Genomic DNA, 26,781 nt, shown 5'->3' with positions numbered 1-26,781 from the left:
AAAAGGAGTATTATGAAATAATACTGTAAAAGCATTTATATGATTTCTAAGCCATAAGATACTTAAAATGGATAAAATACATACAATGATAAAATAATGACTAAAAGTACTCAGCTGGTGTTTCTAAGATACGCCTACCCCGGTGTACCTAACCTAAGCCTAGTACGTGGGAAGGAGTAGATGAGTTACAGTTTTTGCCAAGAATCTGAATCAAGAATTCTCTATGGGTCTAATCAGCTTTGTACCTTGGGTTTAGAATGAAGGAGGTCTTGTATCTCTCTCTCTCTCAGGACTCGATCTCCCAGGAACCCGCGAGGGTGTCGGGGAAACACTGGAGCTGGATTTCTCGGTAGGAGAATAGACCGCGTCTCTCTCAGTGCGTCAGCAGGGAGGGTCAACTTCCTTCGGCACTCGCATCAGCTGGGCATCGGGCAAGTAGATAGCCGATCTGCTCCAAACCACCGTGTGTTGCTTAAGGCAGATGTTGGTATATTTATACCTGGAAGGTGCCGAGTTTGACTTAAGGTTGGACATAAGACGTCACTAAGAACTGGCAGTTCTTTCAGGACTCCAGGAGTTTTAGGACAAATCAAAACAGAAGCAGGGGGAATTCCCGGGCTGCTGGAGGCTTAGTTTGTTTAAGAATGAGTTGTGCTTTCTAGGAGTCTATGGGAGTAGCCTTGCCGTATTTGGACTGCATTGGCTATGACTTAATATGGATATGATTCTTATGCCTTTATAAGGGTATGATTTGTTCTAACCACATAAGGGCATAAATCGGGAATGTCTTAATTAGGGTCCTAGATACATTCACAACTCCCACTCCACGTATAATGTCCATCATTACTAAATACTAAGCAATACTAAACATATAACATTGCATGTGTTTTCCAGCCCACCCCAAAATACAGTTAGCATTTGAAATGGTATATACACGAAAAATGAGTATAATACTGTACGCTTTTAGTAAGCAGTGGTGTCATTCAGATAATGTATATTTTGTACATTTAGAATGTTGACTGAATGAATCATGAAATTTACATTTATGAAATGGCTCTTAATACAGAAGAGAAGGTCGAGACCATTTCATCACATATTTATACAAGACTGTACATGTGCTAGAGGCTAAGTCAAAATATTGTCTCTAGAGATTTTTACAATTAGTAATCTTGTTCTCTAAGAATAGTTCTACTTTAAGCAGACTATCATGTGCCAAAAAAAGGTATATATTTTGGGAACTGGAGAAAATAATTTCGTTTCTGGGAAGAAAAATAGTTCCAATGTTTTTAGAAGTTCTGTTTATCAAAACTGAAGACCGAATTCAGAATTCAGGGAACGCTGTGTGCTCGCTATTTCAAAAGTTATTCTTGTTGTTAGGAGAGAACATTAAATCAGACAGGCTGGTAAAAAATTTGTCTACAACAGTAGGTGAAAGTTGGGCCATTTCCGAAAAAGTGGAAATAGTGCATATGTGCGAAGCTTTGCCATCATCGTTGTTCAGATCAGCAATGGTCACGGAAGGTTGTACCTGTGTGCCGCTTTCATCTCGTACTCCACCGCCACCTAATCGTAATGGTGAGGTCTCAACGAATGCTGTCATCAGAATGGGTAGCTTCTGGGGACAACACGTTGCATGAGCCGTTACCGAACCAAGCAAAGTATCGACATCCATAGGTACTGCTGATGGGAGTGCGAGACAGACGTCTAACATGCATTCTCCGCAAAGCAGGCATCGTAGAACAGGTAAGATGCAATCTTGCCAGATTGGTCTGAATGAAAGAAACCAGGTAGTATTCAGATCTCTTAGCCAAGCTGAGGACTTTAGTGATCCGTTCTCGGTATTGCATTGCTAGGATCGTGTCTTCCATCGTAGCCTGAGTTTTGTCTGTGACTTGACTTGCCATATCGGAGCAGAAGGACCAAAAATAAAATTCCTGCTACGAGTCCCAAAATAAGAGGCAGGCCGCCAAACACAGAATGTACGAAATTCGGGAAGATGCCAAGAACTGCTTTAAAGGGTGCTAACAGTCCCGAAAAAATTGTCTTAAATACATGTGCGATGCCACTGGTATCTGACATGTTTAAGATTTGACTTAACATTTCTGCGAAATGTACGGGGCAATTTGTTGATAATAATGCATGTATCTCTGCTGCTTCCCTTGCAACTTGCAGAGCATACGTTTCTGTAGACGAGGTTTAAGCCACAGTTGTTTGTAAAAGAATAGACTTCATTCTGCTTAAAGTATCAATTCGAATAGAAGAGATATTCAAAGAAGGCCATATTGCCGCCTCCATGTCTGGTTTGCTGTTTGGCTTGCATACAACAAGTGACCATGGAAGTAACGGTCACGAGATAGGCTTTTCCTGGCACCATGCCACAACAGCTGTGGTCACTTATTAAAACGTAGTTGACTTTGGAAAGCTGTCTGAAAAAAAGGCTCTATCTGTGTAGCAGGGGTGCCCTGCTGGTGACATAAAAGGTTATTTGATGAACCTTCGCAGGCTCCATGCAAGGTAATTCCTTGACACAGGAGTGTACCGCTTAGTGATTTTTACAGTTGTTACCACTAAGAAATACCTCTTTCTTGCCCCCACTCCAACATCTATGTGTATAAGGCAATTTCCAGGTTGACTTGATGTATCCTTTACCCAACCTTTCATACAGGCCTGCTGGTATATACTTTTGGCAGTATTGAAACTGAAAAGTTGTTATCTGGATTGTTATGGTGCCATGGATTATCCACTCAATGACCGGTCGTTCTGACATTGTCAATGGTAATTTGAGTTTTTCAATGCTCAGCACCGTATAGTCTGCCCCTCTTTGTGCCAAAGAGATTTGTTTATCAGTAAGGTTAAAGATAGAAAATAATGACGTTGTGTTGATTAGACGCCATGGCGCGTTGCCTGAACGCAAATTTTGTAACTTCCAGCCTAACTGTACAATAGAACGTAATTGGGACTGGCCATGTTGTAACATTAGCATATCCTGTTCTATTATATCAATAGCAGATGATACAATGCTGTCCAGTGAATAAATTCTGGAGGCCAGAGTCGTTAACCCATTGTCCACTACAGAAAGTGATTTTTCCAAATTAATACGATCAATTTCTCGTATTTTTTCTGCAGTTTCAATTTGTGTTATTTTCCAAGCTTCATTGTATGCTGCGTATATACCGGCGTATATGAAATGTTTTTGACGCTGTTTACGAGGTCCCAGTAAGAAATCTCGCAAGTCAGCACCTTCTTTAAGTAAAGTTAAGTGTTGCTTAATTTCGGGTAGTGTGGATTTCTGTAGCCATTCGAGTCATAGTTTTCCTACACTGTATGTTGTTATTATCCCTGGATGTTGTCTCTGGGAATATCTTGGGTCTGGCCTGTTCTGTTTGAACCCCTGTATTTTGTTCAGGAATCTATCTTGACAGTTATTAGTGTCTGTGGCCAGATCAACCATTTGTTCCAATCAGGATACGTCTAACCCCTCATCTGTAGTGTTATTTCTATCAGACATAGGCTTTGGTATAGACGGGTTGTTTAAATCTTTTATCTTGGCTAGACCAAGACAGGTTGTTTGTTGAATGGTGTAATTCAGGAACATTATTTGTTCTGGGATCATGCAGGCTCTGAATAATGATTCTAGTCCTTGTACCTGCCATTCTTTTGTACCCCCAGACAGTTTTTGTCTCAATGTTGTTTTTCTAAAATTCAAAACCAAATGTAGACATTTTTTCATAAAATTTTCCAGAATAAATCAGTTTAGTGTTTGTCAACATGTTTTTCATTCCTGTCTTATTCATAATTTTAAAATAAAACGTTTCTGGATCAGTGATATTAAACCCTGAGAAGTATGGGAATTTCTCATAAAGTGTTTTCGAACTGCCTTTTGGCGGAGTTGGACAATGTTCCCATTGATTATAACTGAAAACATTTCTAGGATTAGCAGATTTATATAAAATAATGATGCCCAAAATGATTAAAGCAATACATTTCTTCATAATTTTGATGAACCCTGTAAATAATCATGTTCTGTATATTTAGCTGACATTTCTAAATCTGACATCATATTGTTAATATTTTCAAAGTCCCAATCATCAGAGAAAGTACTAGGTGCTACAAAGTCACTTAAAGAAATCTTGAACTGATGTGGATATTTCAAGAGTTCAACCGGGCCATAGATTTCCTAATCAGTATTGTCCCATGCTACACCACCAGGTATAGGAATGGCTGTGATGTTCACTGATGATAGTTCTCTTTTTTCAATGTGAGAGGATCTGTGAGGTTTTAGAACCAAGTTGATGTTCTGACTTGCTGTGTCCATTGTACTGTATTTTCCATCAATCATTCGTCCCAAGCTTAAAACTAAGATGAGCCAAAGCAGGAGGAAAAGTACACCTAACACAATCCACAGTTCAATCCACTGTGAAATCACACATGTTTCCCCAAGTTGATGAAAGAGTTCTGTAATGTTGTCTTTGACAGTTGTGTTTGCTGGCTTGTCTCCATTTTTACTTGGATCATCAGAAAAGTCATCGAAGTTGATAACGTAGCCAGATGCAGTTCTGTCAATTGTTTGAATGGCATCAGGATTGTTATTAATCTTTGTAGTTGCTTCTTCCTTTTTCATATTAGTATAGTCAGAGGCTACATCATTATAGACTGGTGTTTCTTGACGAACTGGTGCAATTTGGGTTTTTAGAGGCACAAGTTCCATGGCTTTGTTGCATAGTCCTTTTTTATTCACTGCAGGTTTATCAAATGTGATTAGTCTCTCAGTTTGAACCTCTTGGATTGTAGCAAAATTTGGTCTTCTGCTACTTCTTGGGAGTCCACTGGGCCTACTACTTATTATTGGCCACATAGTTGTGGTTTTACCAGGTCGATTGATACAACTCGGTTCTCCTTTTTACCAGCAAGGGGTGGTAGTAGTACTGATCTTGTTCCGCTGATAGCTAAGACAAGTACTGCTTTTCTGTGAGAAGGCCCAAATTCCTTCTTCACCGCAATCTTTTCTCTGACCAGATCCCCAATTTATGGAATCCAGACAGGTCTTGCTGGGACAGGTGGTTTCTCTTCAGTGGCCGTTGGCTTTAGCTTTGTGTTACTTAGACTTCTTCTTGTCTCATTCAAGTCCTGTAAAACAGCCAAACGATCTTTGATAGCAAAAGCTTTTTGTTCCACCACTGAAGTCTGACAATCGAGGTCTTCGATTATCATTCTTGTACCAAACAAATGTTCATACGGAGTGATTCCACCCAGAGAATTTCTTCGCAGATTGTTAAGACTACGTTGGACACTTATTAGATGTTTGACCCACCCATCACCCGAACCTAATACCATCGCTGTTATAGATTGCTTTGCGTCACGTTTTTTCTCTCCACTACAGCATTTCCCCTCAGGATGGAATAGACTAGAGTACCGCAATTCAATGCCCATGCTGGCCATGGCCTCCTTGTAAGCTCGAGAGCTAAACGCAGGACCCTGGTCAGAATGTAGCATGGCAATTACGTATGTGCCGATAAAGACTCACAAATCTTTTATAACAGTTCTGGCGTCAGCCGAGCGCTGGGGCCACATCCAAATGAATCTCGTCTTAATGTTTATGGGATCGCATTTGTCTGGTCGGACGCCTGCGTGTAGATAGTCTAATGCTGTCTAGTATTGGTGTCTGGGCTGGTATCACTGTGCTAGAGTCTGATATCTGGTCCGGTTCATAACTGCGATCTCTATTGCAGTCTTGACAATCCATTGCAAAGTTATAAACTTGCATGCTCATTCCCGGCCACCAGTATTTTGATTGCAATTCTATTAGAGATTTCAGGATCTCTTGGTGCCTCAGACCCATTCCCATGTGTGCTTCTTGAATCAAGTAAGCCCTCCGGTGCGTGTTTGGAATTACTCCATCCCCCACTCCAGGGATTTGAGCAAACGGAACGGAGTTCGCATCAATTATGTATGTATTTCCGAGTGGATAGCTTAGAGGTAACGCCACATAATTGCCTTCCATTAAGGCTCTTACTGCTAGTAGCGTTTCTCCATCTATTTGTTTTGTAGAACGCTTTTTTGTAGCTACGGAAGCCGGATGACCAGCTGCCGCCGGGGCTCTGTTAGCCAATGAATTCCCTGCAACGTGAACGCAATCACGTTGAAGACTCTGCGTATGTATCACGTGAGTCTTTTGTAGTTCTTTCTGTAAAAGAACTACCTGTTCCCATAGTTTGTTTTATTGTGTCACCTCTTTTATCTTTGTAACCATTTTCAATCCAGGTCTGCATGGAATTATTGTAAAATTTGACGCAGTAATGCGAATCGCACACTATTAGTGTGGGGAATTCGCGATCTGCTTTTTCAAGCTGCCATCTTCAAATTTCGTAGTTCAGCTCGCTGAGCTGTACAGTTTCCGATTGATTCAGTTGTAGTGACCATTGGTCTGAATTTACCTAAGCGCCAGCGACCTTTAACAATCGCACACGCTGAATTGTAAACTTTTTTATCCACAACGTAGTGTTGTGCAAATCTATCTGCGTAGATTACACAGGTGTACTGTTCCAGAGGTAGAATTTCGGTCGACAGAGGACATTCTTGTTCGTATTCTAGATGTTCTAGCTTTTTAATTCTGGGATCAAATGCATGTATCACGTTAGTTGTATCAAGAGAATTAACCCATTGTATCCATTTTGGATCTAATGCCATAGCATTTGGAATGCTCGGTCTTGTTACTGCTTCAAGGGCTGATACTGCTGTTAAAACAGATATCCTCTTCCCATGAGCTAGGGCTTTTTCTTTTGCTACAGCCGTTTGAACCGCAGTTAGAATTTTTTCAGTAGAACTGAATTTCATTTCAGCTTGTGTGTACAAGTGTGATTTGTAAGCTATTGGTACCGTTTCTCCCTCATTAGAGGTCAGGTATGTAAATACGCATCTTCCTGGGATCACTCGGATTACAAGGTTGCGTTCGTTTGCGTGTGTTTGCAGTTTTGTTTTAGTTAACATGTCTGTTTGTAATGATCGTTAAAATTTCTGTGTGTTTCTGAGTCCAATTAATTGGTTTGAAATCAGGTTTTATTAATTCGTAGAGTGGTTTAACCCTCTCTGCATAATTTAGAATGTAAGTTCTTCTGAAATTCAGGAAACCTAGAATTGATTGTAAGTTTTTTAGCGTTTTTGGAGCTTGGAGTACTGCACACTTCTCTAAGAAGTTGTCAGCTAGGCTTTTGCCTTCACTTGATAATTCATATCCTAAAAATAGAACAGTCTGGTGGGCAATTCGTGACTTTTTAAAGTTAAATTTGTACCCTTCAGATGCGAACCCAAGTATGATGGTGTTCACTCTTTTCAAGTGTGTCTCCAGGTCATTGTCTGTAAGATAGATGTCATTGACATAAGATAATGCCTCATCATCATATATTTGTAGTAACTCTGTTACCCTGGCTGAAAATAATCCTGGGCTATTCTTGAATCCCTGTGGGAGACGACAAAATTGCTTTTGGGCCCCCATGCTGGAGAAAGCGGTAAAATACCTGCTTTCTGGTGCAATGTTTTGACAGAAAAAAACATTTGAAATATCTAATGTTGTTTTATATTTTGTGCGCACGATATTATTCATTAGTGCTGCACTGTGTGAGTTTTGTACTGCAAATGTTTTGCAACAAGAGTTATATATGAATCGTCTGGCTTGGAGACAGAAAACAAAGGATTGTTCATTTGTGAGGCGCATGTTTCAATCACCCTCTGGTACTTAAGTTGATCTAAGAGCTCTCTGACTTGTTTTTTATCTTCTTGCTTAACAGGATACTGCCTTTGTGCAGTAGGTTGAATTTTTTAACTGGATTTTATGGTGAGGAGAATCCTCGTCCCATCCTACATGATTTTTATATAATGCAGGGGCTTGGGCCACTGCCCATTTTCTAGCATATGTGTATTTTTTATGAATTGGAATGTGATTTGAGAAGGCTGGCATAATCATTTCTTCGCCATGTGGGCACTCCCTAACAAACTCTGGTGGCCAGTCTTTCTCCCAGAAGAAACCTTTTATTTTCCAAGTTTTGTCCCCATCTATACGTATTGTTATTTCATATAATTTGTGGGGCACGCTAACTCTAGTGTCTGCAGTTTCCACTTGAATGTATTCATTCGTGTCCACTGTCTCCAGAAGATTCATTTGGATCTTGCGAGCTATGGTCACTTCTGCTGCGCTGTCTAGCATTGTTTGGGCCCACTCTCCGTTCTTGGGTATTGTCCTCAGGATCCTCGGCATGTTTTACTTTAATACTGTCTACCTTCTTTTTGGGAAATTGTAATTTTTTACTTTGATGAGCAGGTTCTTTGACTTTGGACTTGACGCGCTCTTCTTTATGTTCTGGCCGTCCTCTTCTTTCCGATTTCTGTGAGGAAGTCTGAAAAGATCGAGAGGGACGTGTATCAATAACTTAATATCTGTCAGGTTTTCTCAAATTATCCCTATTTCTAAGGTTATATCTTTTTTCAGAGGGCTCCCGTTGTGGAGACTTGCCCCCCCTTTCTGGAGATCTATCTCTTCGTTGGGGAGACCTTCCTCTGGTCTGAAAATGTTTTTCTCTGGGAGTGGTTTGCTTATTACCCTCCCACTTCTTCTTTTGGGAATTGAGATTATTTTTAATGAAACTCTTTTCAGGATTTTCAGTTACTTGTGTTTTTAGTGGTTTCCCACCCAAGCTATCTTTACCTAATTCTTCATAGGGTTTTTCCAATTATTCTGGCAAGTTCCAAAGGTTGTTCTGCTATATCTGTTTCTTTTAATTTCTGGCGGATTGCCACGGATGCTGCTTCTCCTTTTATGTTGGCTAGTAGTATAGCCGAGACTTGCTTAAAGTCTTTCAGTAATTTCATTCCTAGATTTAAAGCAGGCTCCGGACCGTATTCATTTTGAATCTGTCTTAGTACATCTGGTATAACCGCCATAGACGGAACACCATGTGTTTTTGTGTAGATTGAAGCAAAGACTGTTCCCCAAGTGTCACAGTCCTCCACATGTGGTGCAATCCCCATTGGTAGGCAGATGGTCAGAATTCTGTATTTTTCGTGAGGGGTAGTATCAGAAAATACTGCCTCTATTTGAGTAATTTTTTGAGCTAACCAGAACGGAATTTGTTCCTGTTTTGCGGGTAATTTACCAATGACTGATTGTATGGTCTGTGGTGTATTTTAATAATGTTCCCCTGGTGAGGGGTGTGCTGTGGAATTGTTATTGCTGGTTGGACTGTTAAAGTCCGCATGACATATTGTACCAATTGTCTATGTATTTTAATTAATTGTTTTAGCTGACCTAAAAAGTTCTCCGCTTGACATTTTTTCAATGTCAGGATGTGGTGTATAGCTGGCTAGAACCGGCCATGTGGCACCTGGTCTACCTAGTGGACCGAGCCTGGGAACGTGATTTTGATGTTTTAGGGCGCCATTGAACCAGAGCTCATGCTCTTGGTAAGTTAGTGGAATTTCAACTTCCTCGAAAGGAGTGTATTCCTCTGGAGGTTCCCCTGCTTTGTAGAGGCGGACCTCGTGTGTTACAGCATTTGCTGCTGGAAAAGTTATCCATGTATAGAATACCTGTGTCTGCCGATATTCATGTGCCTCGACAACAAATATGACTGTACCACCTCTTGATGATACTCCATTTTCTATAAGTTTTATAGTTAAGGTTTTCCTTAAATTTAACGGGATGTTTTACGCATCCAGGTCATTTTCATTGAACCCTGTAACGTCAAAACCCTGTTGATTTGCATCTACTGCAGCTCCACCGGTTTCGTTGTTGTCGCCGTTGGTTGAAATTGTTTAATGAAAGTTTGCAGAGCAAGTTTCAAGGAAACAAAGATTAGGTGCACAATATTTTGGAACACTGTATCCTTCAACGTTGACTAAACTAAAAACTAATCGGAATCTCTTCCTACTACGTTTTGGCGGATATTAACCTTTTTACCCACTCCAGACGTCTATCAGGGTTTTTACGGGAAAAGGGGTCTGTGTGAAAAGCACGACTGAGTTACTCTAGTATCTAGCGTTAAATTATCGCCTTACCAAACGTTGGGCGCCATGTAGTGTAGTTCCTATATTCCCTATAGGGTCTGCACATTGGAATAACATAAACAATAGTTTAGACGTAGGACTGAGGTCGACTAGGTCTCTATTGAATATGTTAGACTTAATTGTGTGTGCCAGCTAGCTCAGAGGTCACTAGAAACTTTCTCGAGTAAACAAGAAGGTGTTTAGCTTTCCTGAATAGACAAGTGGCCATTAGCTTCTGACAACCGCATAAACAAAACAACTTTGCTCCCTCTATAATAAGGAGTATATCTCCAGAGTCGCGGAAACAATAGATAGCTATTTTACTCAGTCAATCGTGCATGCTTCGTTTCACCAGAAATGCAAAGAAATAGAGAGACGGGCGTTTTCAATAAAAGGGTTATTTATTGAGCAGTCTTCTTTCTCATGCAAGAGAAATGAATTGCCACAATTGCAATACTTGTCATACAGTAAAGGACGTACAGTAAAAGGAGTATTATGAAATAATACTGTAAAAGCATTTATATGGTTTCTAAGCCATAAGATATTTAAAATGGATAAAATACATACAATGATAAAATAATGACTAAACGTACTCAACTGGTGTTTCTAAGATACGCCTACCCCGGCGTACCTAACCTAAGCCTAGTACGTGGGAAGGAGTCGATGAGTTACAGTTTTTGCCAAGAATCTGAATCAAGAATTCTCTATTTGTCTAATCAGCTCCGTACCTTGGGTTTAGAATGAAGGAGGTCTTGTATCTCTCTCTCAGGACTCGATCTCCCAGGAACTCGCAAGGGTGTCAGGGAAACACTGGAGCTGGATTTCTCGGCAAGACAAAAGACCGCGTCTCTCTCAGTGCGTCAGCAGGGAGGGTCGGCTTCCTTCGGCACTCGCATCAGCTGGGCGTCGGGCAAGTAGATAGCCGATCTGCTCCAATCCACCGTGTGTTGCTTAAGGCAGATGTTGGTATATTTATACCTGGAAGGTGCCGAGTTTGACGTAAGGTTGGACATAAGACGTCACTAAGAACTGGCAGTTCTTTCAGGACTCCAGGAGTTGTAGGACAAAACAAAACAGAAGCAGGGGGAATTCCCGGGCTGCTGGAGGCTTGGTATGTTTAAGAACGCGTTGTGCTTTCTAGGAGTCTATGGGAGTAGCCTTGCCGTATTTGGACTGCATTGGCTATGACTTAATATGGATATGATTCTTATGCCTTTATAAGGATATGATTTGAAATAACCACATAAGGGCATAAATCGGGAATGTCTTAATTAGGGTCCTAGATACATTCACAACAATAGGACAGTGGAGGAAGCTATGGGCACTATGGAGCAGCGCCTTGCGCAACAGATTGCATGCGAATCCGCAAAGATTTCTACTTCTCAGGGGCAGAAGTCCCCTGTCAGTATACTTCCTGTCCAACCTGCCCAGCCCTCTGACATGGACACTGTCCCACCCAAAGTTTGGGGGTTGATCCAGATGCCTTTGCGCGCCTTAGGGAGGCTTTTCTAGTGCCGACCCAACCTCCCTTCCCCCTGGGAATGCGACGGGCCTTAATGATAATACCCCAGGCCCATTTCCACCGAAGTCCCTCTGACAAAATTGAAAATTGATAACTGCAAAATTCCTCCCCACAATCTCCTTTGGAGCCATAATTTTTAAAGATAAAATGAATAACTGGCTAGATAGAGTGCAATCATCATGCTATCGTAGGATCTTTCGATTGCCAAACTCGACCTCTCACGCCCAAATCCGGAAAGAATTCTCCCTATCTTCCATGCGATGGATCATGAGTGCGAGATATATCTCCTACTGCCTAAAAGCGAAACAAGCTAGCCCTCTTTCTTTAAAGAGTTGCACATGGTCAATGGTCAACAACCCAAAAACATCGTGGAATAAATATTTGACATTCTGCCTTGAATCTCTCAAAGCAAAGGACATATGGTCAGCTACCTTACCGATGGAGGTGAAATCGAAGCTTTTAGTCAAACAAGCAAAAATCTTATCGAATGAGTTTGACGACCAAGAGGTTCTCCAGCTCTTCCACAGCTCCTGAGCTTCTACTGTACGCCTCGAAATCTCTGCCGTTTTATCTCGCATCGCCAATGAATCCTTATATAAAACTTCAATTAATGAGATTCCGCTTCGCTTTAATACCGCTGAAGGTATTCAAGTTTGGTCAAGGATACAAGAAAGAAGCCTCCTCCCAATGCCGTTTTTGCAACTTGGAAGAGGAAAATCTCATTCATATCTTGTGTATTTGTCATCGCTTACGAGCCCAAAGAATCTTTTGGCTGAGACCAATCTGGCTTCTCCATGGCATCAGGACATGTCAAGAAGCACTTGATGCATGCATGAGGAGAGACTAACCTCAGATGGCGACACGCTTTGTAAAATTCATTACAGAAATTAACTCCATGACCTTACCATCTGACCAAGTATGAGCTTTATTCCTTTTAAGAGACATTTTCACTGTTCTTTGAAATCAACAAACCCATTGATTTTTAAACTGATTTGAATATTCAATTCCTATAACTGCCAATTTTGTACGTGCATTTTGCAATGATTTTAATTAATTGTGCAAATAAAATTTTTACTTACTTACTTCCACCGAAGATGACATCCACAGGGACGCAGACGAGGAGACGGGACAATCCAGACCCTGGCGTCCTATGCCTAACCCTCCTGTTACTGGCTTTATGGTACCAGATGACACCTCTGATATTTTGGACCTGGAGGACATCCTCCATCCCCACCCCTCTGACTGGGTTCCCTCCCCAGAGGTGGCAACCTACATGGCTAGTTGCATAAGGGCCACGTTGGGAAAAGCTGCATGTAGTTGCCTTAAGGCTGAGTGTCCCCACCCAACGCTAGACAGGATGGTAGCTGTGACCCTGGAGCTTGACTCAAATATGGCAACCTTCCTTGCAAAATTTATGAAGGACCCCAGGAAGGGTATTGACAGATACTGGCGAGCTTGCTAGGATAAGTTGTTAGATGCCCTTGGCCCCATCACACAAATCCTGCACATGGTGGAGGACTCCAAGTCCTTGGGGTTTCTATTCACACTAGAGGTCCTCTCCAGGTATTCCAAGGGCACAATGGTGTTCCTAGGTAATGCTAACTGTGTGCTGCCCACAGAACAGTGTCGTTCTTTGCTGATAAAGGTGGACGTGGGATTTGGCAGAAGCAGTAGCAGTAGCTCGGTGGGGGGAGGGCTCTTCGGGGAGACATTCATAAAGGAGCTGGGTAAGTTTGTCAATAAATTTACTTCGCTAAATAAAGCCTACTGCTCTATCAAGAAGGGCTTCTCTTCTTGGATTTTCCGTATGGCCGGTCGAGGCAGGGGACGCCCAGCCTGCCAATCGTAATACCCTCCGAGAAGGCAAGGCCCCACGTGCGGCTGCTACCAGGATCAGCGCCATTTTGCCAATTTCTACCCTACCCATGGCAGGTGCTTCATTGGCAGAGTAGCAAAAGGATTCAACGTTTCCTCTAATACCATTGAGTGTACGCCCTTTTTCTCTCTCAAGAGTAGGGGGCTGTTTGGCATTGTTACTTCATGTGTGGAAGACTGTTGATGAGTGATGCTTGAGTCCTGTAAACGGTTCAGGGCTTTCAAATAGAATTCTGGGGGGTATCATTTCAAGCATGGCACCCCATCCTCTCCAATTCTCTCAGGAAGAGATTGTGTTGGTCGACGAGGAGGTTACATCGCTCCTAGAGAAAGGGGCCAGATGCCCTACCTTGCCTAATTCCAACAGGTTTGTCAGTAACCTTTTTCCTGTCAACCAATCAGATGGCGGCCCCCTTCCGGTCATCAACGTGCGCAATTTCACAATTGACTGGTGTAGCTTAACTTCAAGATGGAGGGCATCCATCTTCTTCGGGATGTACCTTTGCCTTCCGATTGGATGGTCCGACCGGATCTAAAAGATGCCTATTTGGCTATTCCGATTTTTCCATCTCACAGGCGGTTTTTACAGTTCGTCTGGCAGCAGCAGACTTTTAATTTCCCCACCCTGCAGTTCGATCTTTCCTCTGCACACTTATGCGTCACAAAGGTGCTCAACCGGTCATGGGGCACCTGCGGGCATAGGGGACCCTCCTCATAGTCTATCTAGACAATATGCTTCTCCTGGCCCATGACCCCGACATTGTCGATTCAGCAGCAGATGGCAGTCAACCTGTTCGAAAGTCTGGGGTTTAAACGAGAAGAAATCTCTCCGTTCCAACACAGAAAGTGGATTTTCTTGGGTTTATCATAGATTCTACAGAGGCTACTTTGAGACTTCCATCCCAGAAGATGGCCACAATTTGCCACAAGCTCAGGAGAGCCTTGTCCCGAAATTGGATGACGCTGAGACAATTTGTGCGCCCTATAGGGCTATTATCGGCCTCCATCCAGGCCATCTTTCTGGGCCCCCTTCATTAGTGAGCCCTTCAGAGAATGAAGCCCACACACTTTAGAAGGGCCTCCCATACTCCCAAGCTGTGGTTCTATTTGAAGAAGCAAGGTAAGAGATCCAATGGTGGCTCTCACATGCGTGGAATGGACGAGTGATTTTCGACTCTGCTTCAGACCTCGTCATAGAGACCGACGCCAGCAGGTCCTGTTGGGGCACTTTGTGTGGAGAATTTTCCATGGGGGGCTGATGGTCTCGTCTGGAGCACAAATTGCATAGAAAATATTTGGAGCTTTTCGTGGGCTCTTTCGCAGTTTGCTGCTGCGTGTTACTAAAAATGGCACCTAGGGGGCACTGATCCAAGATCCTCTCGGATCTGGCAACCTACTTATGGCAGTTCTGCCTCGTCCATCAGATAGTTGTCTTGGCAAAGTAGCTTCCAGGCCAAGACAACCCGGTGGCGAATTGGCAGTCTTGCCATTTCCACGACTCCAGTTTGTGGAAACTGAACCCGGAAATGTTTGCCACCCTCTAGGACTGGTGGGGTCCCTTCTCTGTGGACCTGTTTGCCTCTTCAGCTGGAGACCAGATCCATTAGCATCGGCCACCAATGGATTCCTGCAGGATTGGGGTCCGGAGAAGGGATTTGCATTCTCTCCCTTTGCGATAATCATGAGGGCCTCGGCCTAGATCATGCGTCAGAAGGTGGATGTGGTCTTGATTTCCCCCCCCCATTTGGAAACCTCAAGTTTGGTTTCCAGTTCTTTTGGAACTTTGTTGGGATTCTCCAATCCGGCTCCCCCTGTTTCCACCTCTTCTTCTCCCTCCAGACGGGATTCCACATCCTTTGATCCTAAAAGGGTCCCTTCACCTGATGGCGTGGAAGATTACTGGAGTCGATGGTCGCTCCTGGGACTTTCAGAGCAAGCTGCGGACCTCCTGGCTAAGTCCTGGTCAGCGAGCCCCGTTAAGCGCTACAAGTCCACATGGACGAGATGGTCCTCTTGGTGTGTGTGAAGGAGTGGTGATCCCGCGGGCGCCAACATAGTTTTTGGCAAGTTTAGTGCAAATGGGGATGTGGCCTATCGTTCCATCAGCACCGTTCGTTCATTCATCTCGGCGGGCCATGTGCCTATGGATGAAACCCCGGCGAGAGAACACCCTTTAGTGTACTGATTGCTCCGGGGCAGTCACCGGTCAGTGCCACCGGAGCCCCGATATTTGGTGCTATGGAATCTCAACTACGTTTTCAGCCTTTTCTTATCATGGCTAACAGGTTCCTCTCTTGGAAAGAGATGTCTGTCAAGGTAGCTATGTTGCTTTGCTTGCTATCATCCAATGTGTGGCTCCCCAACATCACTGGCAGATCCTTGTCTCCATTTGGAGTGTCATTCACGGTCAGCCAGTGTACTAAATCCAATACTAAAGTGATCAAGTACCTGACCTTTCCAGATTCTCCAAAGCGGTGTGTGGTTCATTGCTTGAAGGCTTATGTGGAGATATCTGCGTAGTTTAGCTCCCCCGGGGGAAGAGACAATTGTTGATCGCCCTCCAGAAACCGCGCAAAGCAGTCTTTTCTACAAAGCCTGCTGGATTTGGTGGATTATGCAGGAGAGGAATAATCTTGAAAACTTTGGGGCGCATTCTACTCTTGGAGCTATGGCTTCGAAGGCATTCTGCCTAGGGGCTCGACTAGAGAATATTATGAATGCGGCCTGCTGATCCTGAAACTCTACCTTCAAAATGTTCTATTTTAAACCGGTGCTGGTCATAGCACAGCTTGTGGTAAGTAAACAAATGTCCTAGCTACCATTAAGAAAAATTTTAATTCTATTAAGGACTCTGAGGTGAGGATTATTCCGCCTGCAGATTCTGATATGGAAGACCCTCACTGTGACTAGTAAGTATTAATGGCTCCGTTAGTTTCCTTCATTGTTGTGAAGTTGTTTTTGTTTGACTGCTACTTGAATAAGAAGCTGTTTGCATTGATGCTATATTTTCTGATTCCGTGCCCGTCTGTGCTTCTGGTCCTCCCAATACTGATTGTAACTTCTTTCCAGCATCAGAAACTGGGAAGCAAGATTCGTGAGAACCTGTATTTGGTGTGACTCAAGTGAAAAAATAGTCACTACTGACACAAACAGAGGACTAGATAGCTAGGGCTGCATTCTGATTAGATGTTAATGAACTGTTAACAATGTTGTCTGTTGGTTGTTCCTTCATGGGAACTGTAGTTTTTTATGGTTATAATAAAATGGCTGCTGTAAATATAACGAAGATAGTGATAGCGTACACCTCACCTCCACGTCCTTAATAGAATTGAAACTTTGTTATGGTAGCTAGGACATTTTTCATTCTTCTTGACAAACCATATGATGAGGAGTCATGAAATGTATAGTTTGTGCTGGCTAGCTCCGGAATCTACCTTGAATATCAACACTAAATTCACTCCTACTGAAAGACAGCCTAAACCGTGGGTTAGCTGCACCGACTTTGAAAACCTACTAAGACTCCGGAAGAACCATTAGCCTTCATCCAAAGCCCATGTGTTTCTTCTGCCAGGCAGCTTCGATAAACCAACATCCTAACTGTAAACCTCACTGGGTTCTCTAGTACACTACTTGTTTCTGAGAGAGCAATATCATTTACCTAACAAATTAAGATCATATCCAACATTTATAATCTACTTTTTTTTCAGCAAGGTGGTAATCTTTGTGTTCATGATAAAGAAGGTTTATCACCGTTGGACTTGGTAATGAAGGACAGACCAGCACACATAACCTTCAAGAGCAGTGGTAAGAGAAAAAAATGTGCACATTTATCTTGCAAGAAAGGCGTTGATATTCTAGATAAATTGCATAATTGCTATGCTTCTTGTAGATCTCACTGAGCTCTATACTTGGGGAAACAACATCAACTTCACCCTTGGTTATGGTGGACACCAAAGCAAACATCACCCAGAATTGGTGGATCTCTTTCCTCGGACAGGAGTGTATATAAAACAGGTATTTGAAATTCTGGTTATTCGATAAGTATGTGTCAATAATTGCTCTTTTGCACCATACCGTTCTAGATTACATAATAAACTAGGAAATCAAAGTTCAAGTTTTATCTATGAATTCTGAGGTGAATGTCTCAAGTTGTTGTCATTTACTTCTTGTGCAATTTTATCTGGTCTCTGCCCTCTCCCAATTTAATGTGTATGCTCTGTACTGTTGTGCAAGACAAGAAGGCTCACGGCAATTTATAGAAATAAGAATCCTACCTCCTCCTTCTGAACATCTACCACAACTCCTCACCTATCCATTTAGCCACCTAAAGCTGTGCCAGGCATGTTCATTCATTCCCTCATTCACTAAATAACCCAGTCTCTTAATACCTACCCAATTGCTCACCCACCCAATGCCATCCTCCGAAATTCACACAAACTACTTTCCTAAAAACCTAAACTGATCCATGGTCTTGCTTCTCCACCCATACACACAGTTAACTAAGCCACTCACCCAATCATGCTACTTTCTCAGTTCTTTGTCATTCACTTAACCTACTCATTCATCACCCACTTAACTAACTCAGCTGCTTAGTTCATTTAACCACCCTCTGCTGCTGCCTAATACTCTCTAACTCACCTTGTTCACCTAACCTAAGCAGCCTCAGTTGAACTCAACCACTTTGTATTCACCCAGCCACCCTCCGCCTGAACTCTCCCACTTGTCAGGCTCGCTTGGACTTAACAATTCATTCAACTATCCCACTCCTCAAACTGTAGTCATTCCGCTTGTCTGTGTTCTGAATTCACCATTCTCTCATCTAACACCACCATCCTTTCCCATTGAACACTCACCTTGCTTCATGCTCCGGCACCTAACCCTCAACCTAAGCATCACTCAAAGTAAATCACCTTCTCACACCACTCAGTTAACTCATTGAGGTCATTTATTCACCTCACTTACCTCTCTGTCTCCAATATCACTCATTCTCAGCTGCCAGCTTAGTCCATAAGGATCATTCACTCTACTTGGTGACTAGCACACTCAATTTACTGATCTAAACTATCAGCAACATACTTCTCCATCCAGCTTACCCATTAATTTAGTTAAGACACGTTAGTCTAAATACCCACCCTCCCAATGTATGCACTGCCTTCTCCAACCCAAACTTCTACCAACCTCACCTAACCATACCACTCAATCCAACAGTCTTCCGCGTCACTCACTGCCCAGATACTCAACAGCGCCACCAGGCTGTTCAGCTCGGTATGCTTATCTTCCATCACCTACCTCACTCGCTTCGCTTACCCACGTGCTCAATAGTTAACCCCCAGGAAACTCAGTTTAGACACCCATTTGTTTACCTACCCAACCATTAAGAGGTTTTTTATTTAACCCTTTCGATGCTGATGACGAGCTCAGCTCGTCATCACCCACGGGTGTCGTGTGCTGAGCTCGTCATGGTGCCACTAAAATGGCATTTTCCAGCACAGGGGGGGGGGAAACGCCCAGCAGCCATGTGGTTAAACTCTCCCGGTGTTCACAAAAACTCAATAGTGATCAAACTGTGTTACCTTTGTGAGATTTTAAATTTGTTCTTCCTCTGTGGGGAGGGGAAGTCTCAATAAACTTTAGAACTTGTACCTTATGTATTTTTAATCCCTACAGGGAATAGAATGCCACTTGTGAGAAAAATGTCTCTCCCAACCCAAAATTGACCAATGGATAGAGGTTTATTGTTGCTCCTACTATCTGCTTTAATTGCAGGCGAAGGGAGTTTGCTATCTGAAGACAAAAAATAGGAACTAGGCGCATTTTTGATTCTCGTCAAATCTGCAAATGTTTTCAGCCCAAATGAGGATTGCAGGAATTGTCAGCTGCCATGTGAAATCCCCTCTTGCCCTGTGGGCAAAATGTTGAGGAGGGCTGCCAAATACTCCCTGCTCTTGGTCAAGTCAGGTAGGCTACCAAATTCTGTCACCCTTGCGCAAGGCTGGGCTGCATCAAACCAGCCTTGGACAAAAGGTGGTGGGACTACCACTATCCTGTACATTGGTCACAGCAGGGGAGTTTACCAAATATCTTAATCAAAAGAGAGTGAACTTACAGGTTTGCTAGTGTCTTCATGTACCAGTTATCTACCCAAACCCCTCAACAAATATATACCACTGGTGCTGTTAAGTGGTCACCACTATGGTGTAGTATCGGGCAACATCATCACTGGGTTTCACACCCAGGTACTCGATTCCCTAGGTGATTACTGCTATGAGCACTCAAGGTACTAAATGACTGGACCCATCGATCAAGGGGCTGGTAATCACCATTAATGTTTATTAATGCATGAGAAAACAGTGATCAGTATTAAGCCCAAGATCCAGTGATACCACAACATTATACCTTTAACCCCTGTATGAAATTTAATTTTTATTTGGGGTGGAGGACTACCCACCTCAAGGAATAATCACAACCCATGTCAGGGTTAACCCTCAAAGTCGCTAAATTAAACAGAGTGCTACACTCTGGCAGCATAGCACAGAGTGGACTGGCTTAACTTAGGGCAGTGTGTAAAGCATTTATGCAGTACCAAAACAATAATAAAGCCAGTGCAAAATAAAAAAAATCCTAAAATGAATTGGAAGAATAGAATACAGTTTCATACACAAAATGACTCCAAAATGAAATTAAAGTCCAATAAGAGGAACTTGGTGATGCAAATTTTGTGCGTTTTAAGTAGGAATAGTGCCAAGAAGCGCAAAGTGCCAATGGTAGTCAATGGTTGCTGTAAACCGGTACCTTGGTGAAATTTGAGGCTGGCCGCAATGGAGCGCATGATAGATACAACAACCAGGTTTGTCTTGGTTAACAATTTTGCCTTCTGACTTAGCCCTTTAAGTTCCAATCCATCACTTGAGTACATTTCTGAAGCCCCGGGACCTCGGAGAGCCACTTAGTGATTCACTGGGTGTCAGGCATAGGTCAACAGCAAGGTCCAGTCTAGGTCCAGTTGCAACTCGTCTGCTGGGTACTTCCAAGAATAGGTCACTTTTAGTCTGTTGTATCCCTGTAGCTTGAACAAGCCAACCCCATGACCCTTGGATTCCATGTTTTTGTCCTGAGTGTCCAGGAGTGTTCTGAAGTGGGTACCTGGAGATGCCGCATTTATGCCTGGCATGAGCTACTGGTTGAGAATGACTCCTGGGTACGCACTAAACAATAGGGCAAAAGTTCTCAAGTTGCCAACACTAATCACTTTGGACATTTTCAAGATTGTGAAAGTTTTTGGCTACACTAAATGTGGGTTGAGGGGTGGTTGTGTGAGTGTAGGCAGAGTGTACTATAGTAATCCTAGTGTCCTCCCACATATAACTCTAAAATCTAGTATCGGACTCCCGCTGTCACCACTATAACCCAGAAACCGACATCTGGTAGAGCAAAACAGGGTTCATCAAGCAACAAGACTGTAGATACACAAGAATGTTCTTGCCCCCTGTTTCTATTCTTTCAAGTGCGTCCCAGTGTTAAATAAAAACCCAGCCGACCTGTCAGCAGGATTTGACACTGGAATGTTAAATAGAATGCCTACAGCCCACACCATGCATATTTTGTAAGGTCTAGAGGAGTCATCTTTATCCAATCAGGTCTGCCTATTATTTGCTCCTGGGTAGCATTTTTCACCTTTTTCAAACCTATTCCAATGCTAACCGTGGCTGGGAGAAGTTTCATTGCAAGTTTAAATTAGCCTCCAGGAACTTGAGGCAGGAAATCGGCAACTTTACAAAAGTAATTTTTCCTAAATATTTATTGTAAATCTGACTTTACCATTGATGTGGATTTTTTTTATAACCATTTAAAGTAGTTGCTTAATTGTTTTTCTAGCTAATCCCTTTCCCGAGATACAGCATTAGGATTTTAATTTGTACTTTAGTTTTCAATATAGAACAGCTAGGCCTGCTACAGTAAAAATAGGTTTTGGGTGCTAGTCACTCTAAAGACATTTTAACGTTAACTTTCTTCATGTCCTACTTATAAATACCCTGCATTGTGGACTACAAGGCCTACATAGGGGTGACATTAATATTTAAATAGGTTTATTTTGACAGGTCGAATTGTAGTTTTTTACACAACTACATGTAGGCTACACTGGTAGACCTGAATCCATGTTTGCTCTGCCACTACAGTGGATGGCACAATAGGTGCTGCAGTCCACTCGCAACATTTATTTGCTGTTTTATTCAGGGGTGCTTACCCCGTTAAACCATACATATATGTGTGTTATATTGTTTTATTTTATAACAGCTTAAAATTATCATATGCTAAAAAGATTTGAAACATAGATACTATATACAAACTACTTTCATTATGATGCCCGATCAGTCAGGTTTCGTGGCTGGCCAGTCTGCCTCCCACAACCTCCGCACTCTGTTCTCTCTGCTTCGCACAGTTCCTCCCGATATGCCTGTTGCAGCTGTATTCCTTGACGCATCTAAGGCTTTCGACTCAGTCGAGTGGCCCTACCTGTTCTCGGTGTTGGCTAGCATGGGGTTCCCCAAACTGTTTATATCCTGGGTTCGCCTCCTTTATACCAGCCCCACGGCGAGGGTATTAATTAACGGTCGCCTGTCACAACCCATTGCAATTACCAGGGGCACACGCCAAGGTTGTCCGCTTTCTCCCCTGCTTTTCGCCATAGCAGTTGAACCTCTTGCCTGTCGCTTGCGACAATTACACCGAGATGGGGCGGTGCAGTGCTTACAACGTCAAATTGATGTGTCTCTATACGCGGACAACATCACGCACGTTAAACACCCCGAGATGCACCTCAATCCCTTACTCAGGGAGTTTGTTGCTTTTGGCGGGTTGTCAGGTGTACATATCAATTGGTCCAAGTCGCAGTTTTTCCCCTTAACAGATGCGGTAACTGATTTTCCTCTCGACTATCCACTGGAGTGGTGTAGGACCGATCTCCGTTACCTGGGGATCCGCATTTCCCGGGACAAGGACGAGACATTACGGTCCAATTATGGGGTGGCAATAACCAAGCTGACTGCTACTGTGAAACGCTGGATCACCCTGCCGCTTCCCATGGCTGGAAGGGCATCCCTTATTAAAATGGTTATCCTCCCCCGATTTCTTTACTTCTTCCTCAACATTCCTTATTTCCCTGGCGCTTCCTTCTTCAAAACCCTGAAGATGGAGTTGCGCAGGCTGTTCTGGGGTGGCAAGAGCCCCCGGCTCAAATGGTCCACGCTCACTCTCCCCTATGACAGGGGAGGATTTGATGTCCCCGATTTCGAGGCATATTATCAGTGCGCGCAGGCACACTTTGCCTATCACTGGATGGCTCCTACGCCTTTCATGCCGCATATCACGGTGGAAGACTGGATAGTGCATCCTCTCCCACTCGATGGGTTGCTGCACTGCCCGAAACATCCATACCTACGCCGAATACCACGTTAGACGCGTGGCGCCGTATAACCAAGAGCTTGTCATGTCCCCTGCTCTACTCGCCCAGACTGCCGCTCTCCTATCATCCTAATCTTACCCTACTGTTGGAGCAAGGTTTCGGCAACCTTTGTGCGAGGATTCGCATTACCTGCTGGGGAGACTTGTTTTCTAACGGTCATTTTAAGTCGGCAGAACTCTTTTTTGCGACGCATAGCCACACCCCACTAGAGCTCTTTTATTATATACGCCTGCGGGCGGGGATGAGGGACATCCTGCCCGACTTTCCCGATGAACCTGAGGTTCTATCTCCACTTCATTTCATGCTCTGCTCGCAAGATGGGGCTCATCTGGTCTCCGGCCTTTACCGCCAGCTCAGGGGTGCAGCCCCGGCGCCGGATTCTAGTGCTCGAACGCACTGGACTACGGAATTGGCCTCTGACATTACCGACGAGCAGTGGCACTATTGTTGTGCGCTCACCTCCCGCATCTCTGCTAGTAGCGGACTGAAAATTATACATTATAAATTCCTGCAGAGGGTGTATTATACGCCGGCGAGGAAGCGCAAATTCGGCCTGGCGGAGGATGATCGTTGCGAGCGATGTCGCGCTGAACATGCGGACTTTCTGCATTTGGCATGGGGATGCCCCCAAGTCGAGTGCTACTGGCGGCAGGTAACAGGGGCCCTCACTGAGATGATGGGGGAAGTAGTGCCCGCGGATCCACTGGTGACACTCCTTGGGTACACTTTGCAGATCCCTAGATCTTGCCGGAAATTTGTTGATATTGCACTACTCTTGGCGTGCCGCTGGGGTCGAGGCAGAGCACCCAAATTCAAGGAATGGCTGGCAGACCTGACCTACTGTCAAGATCAACATAATACATTTGCTGAGTTACTGCCCATTTCGAGTCGGCCTAGCGACATCTGGGGTCCACTAGTGAGCTATTTGCTTGCACGCTCAGATGACGCGGATCCGCCTGAAGACCCCCTTGCTACTGTTTAAAATCCCGGATTGAGCTCCGGACCTGACCATTGATCCCATTCATGTGTTAGTAGTCCCTACTGGATGGTCCACGCCGGGGCCTCCTGCCCTCTCACCACACCGACTGGGCCTACTTCCCGGGCCCCACGCGATCCCCAACGTCGTGGATCTCTCCCCTTCCATTTGCCTGTCACCCCTCCCCCCCCCCAGCCCCCCCCCCCCCAGCCGTTCTGGGATTTCATACGCCATGTTTTACACACACCGATATTCCTTCTACTTAACACTTCATAATACCACATGCATTGCTTCTTATAGAGCTGATGGATGGTTGTTAGATTTGATATGACGTGGCTGTAGTACCATGCCCACCTCTGCCTCCCTGGGTTGCCACACCAACGTATTACCTATTGTCTTTCTGAACGGACGTGAATTGCCTCTTAGTTTCTGTACAGTTGGGAGTTTCTGTTTACTGTTACGGGTATGAACGACTCTAGAAAAGGAACAAAAGAAACAAAAAAAACCTGTTCTGCTGCGGTCTATCCTCCATTGCCCTACTACACCGGCTGTGTTATCATCCTCAAGCACGGATATGCTATGCCGCCGGGCCTCAGGGATGCCGGCCACGAGGCTGTGTTATGACTACCTTACTGTGCTGCCGGCCTCCGGGTTGTAGGCGTAAAAAGCTGTGTATTGTGCTTCCTCTTATACAATAAAGCAGTGTTTTGAACTCCCCAAAAAAAAAAAAAAAAAATTCATTATGATAAGATGTCTTGTGTACCACAGTGAGATAAAAAACGGTGCTACACTATATACAATGGAAAACCATATATCTGTTATCAGAATACTCCTGGGAATAGTGTACTGGGACGCCCCTATCAACCAACATATCTGAGTAATCACTTTTTTGCAGTTCGCAAGATACGCACTACAGAGAAAAGTGCATGTTCTGCAGTTTCACTTTTGAGGTTACCGGCCGGACAAAGCGAGCTAGTGGAGGAATAATTGCTTTTCCAATTACGAAATGCATTCACTCCCAAAGTTCCATATCTGGACTTCAAATAAAGTTGTTTTGCTAGTGAAAGGGGGGGGGGAGACAAAGCGTTATGCAGCATGTCTTGTCCATATTAACCACAGCCTGTTAGTCTATAATGGACCAACATTTCTCCTTGATCAATACTTTTATGGTACTGGTAGCCATGCTTGGGGTATTCCATAGGATATCTACGCCTAACTGGTGCCATTGTGTGTGAGTATATTTCAACTATGTTACACTCAAATGGCCCTCGAGCGGTAATCTTTCTTCCATTGCATTTCCGTACATTGCTAGTTCCTCGATTTACCACAGTCCTCTCCAGTATAAAACGGATCTTAAATTAGCCAGTTGAGAGTCTGTTTTGTTCTTCATATCCATATATAGCTGTAGCATCGGGTGCTAGAAGGCATTCTGTTCAAGGACCTTAGGAACTTCCTTTCAGTTGCTTAACCGCGGCGGGAATTGCGCTGCGGTGCAGTGGTTTAATCAAGTGGGCGGGGCTGCGTCGGCCAACGGACGTGCGCAGCACTACCGAGGTAGTGCGTGTGACGGCCGTTGGCCGACAGAAGCAGGCAATGGGTTAAAGTCCTGATTCCTTTTGATAGACCCACAGTTCAACACCATAGTGGGCTGCTCCCACTGATTTTATATTATAAATCTGTAGTGTAGGTGAGGCATGCCGTACTCGATGAAGATCTATGGACTCTTACTATACCTGAGTTATACTGTGTAATTTTTAGAGCACATTTGTCTGTCTATTTGCAACATGAGAATTCATCACTCCGTTTAACTCCCAGGTAATCAAGAGTCCTGACCCTTTCCAAATTCAACCTATCCAAAATGGGAGTGCCTCAGAAGCTTCTGGGGGGGGGGTTGAAAACCATAAATTTTGTTTTTGCAGTATTCACCTCCAGTCCTCTCTATTTGCTTAAGCCACCAAACCGACCCCTAGGTCTACAGTTTAAAGGTGGTCTTGAGTGTAGAGACCAGTTAATGCCTTGAATATCATAGGAGGTGGACCTTAAAGGCTTGATTTTGCAATTCAGCCCATTCTCGACCCATATTGTCAGGCTCCCAACATTTAATTTAATTTAGTGACATTTAAGTTACATGCACTGGATACACGTTCTTCCATATACTAGAGCATCGTAAGTAAGTTACATGCCAATTAGAAGTGTACTCATATAATCATGTCAAAAGGTGGAGCACGGACACTTTACCATTGGTTAGCAGGGGTAAAGAGCGCAGAGTGCTAAAGACAGCATACATATAGGGTACAGCAAGAGGGTAAAAATGATAGTGTCCATGTATAAAAGGTGGATTTCCTACAACCACAAAGAAAACAGCAAAAATTACTGGAAATTGGTTAAGGTTTAGCTACGGTTGGCAGGTGGATCAATAGTGCCTAGAGCAAACAACCCTAAAGGACAGGGAAAACTGCGGTTTAGGTCGTAAGCTAACTTCAACTAATTAAAGTTTTGCTGTTAAGTGAATAAGTCTATATATTTGATTCATCATAGGTTAACTGTGCACTTTGGTCCAAAATGGCCATTAAGGGGTTCTGGTGACAAGACCAAGTGGTTTGGTTTATAAATGTCATTAGAAACTTTTAAAAAATGTTTTTTTTAAGGTCTTTGTCATTTTTTGATGATAATACAGGTTGCAACAAAAACATCAATGGCTAAGCGTCATCAATCGCATGTCGTATATTATTGTAATCATGACTAATACGGTATGGTTCGGGAGGCATCAAATGCATCATTGTCAAGTTTTTTACTTTTCTTTCTTTTTAATGTTAGTTCACAGTGCCACTGTGCATGGCTGGGTTATACACACTTGCTCTGAAGCTGGGGATTTTGAGGAGGTTGCAGAACCTGCAGCCAATCTTCTTG

The 26,781-nt window shown here is 43.5% G+C and overlaps 1 protein-coding gene across 1 annotated transcript in view; it reads left to right on the top strand.

Moving 5' to 3' along the window:
- Positions 1–26,781, top strand: part of IBTK (inhibitor of Bruton tyrosine kinase) — a 732,550-nt gene that overhangs the window by 93,988 nt on the left and 611,781 nt on the right. Inside the window, exons 5-6 of the mRNA XM_086926550.1 lie at positions 17,140–17,236; positions 17,322–17,446. Of these exons, the coding sequence (XP_086782676.1) occupies positions 17,140–17,236; positions 17,322–17,446 (222 nt within the window). The remainder of the gene's footprint in view (positions 1–17,139; positions 17,237–17,321; positions 17,447–26,781) is intronic.

This window comes from Lissotriton vulgaris, chromosome 6 (genome assembly GCF_964263255.1).
Source record: "Lissotriton vulgaris chromosome 6, aLisVul1.2, whole genome shotgun sequence".
In the NCBI taxonomy this organism is placed as follows: Eukaryota; Metazoa; Chordata; class Amphibia; order Caudata; family Salamandridae; genus Lissotriton; species Lissotriton vulgaris.
The sequence above is the reverse complement of the archived record's forward strand: the minus strand, read 5'-3'. Positions and strand labels throughout refer to the sequence as shown.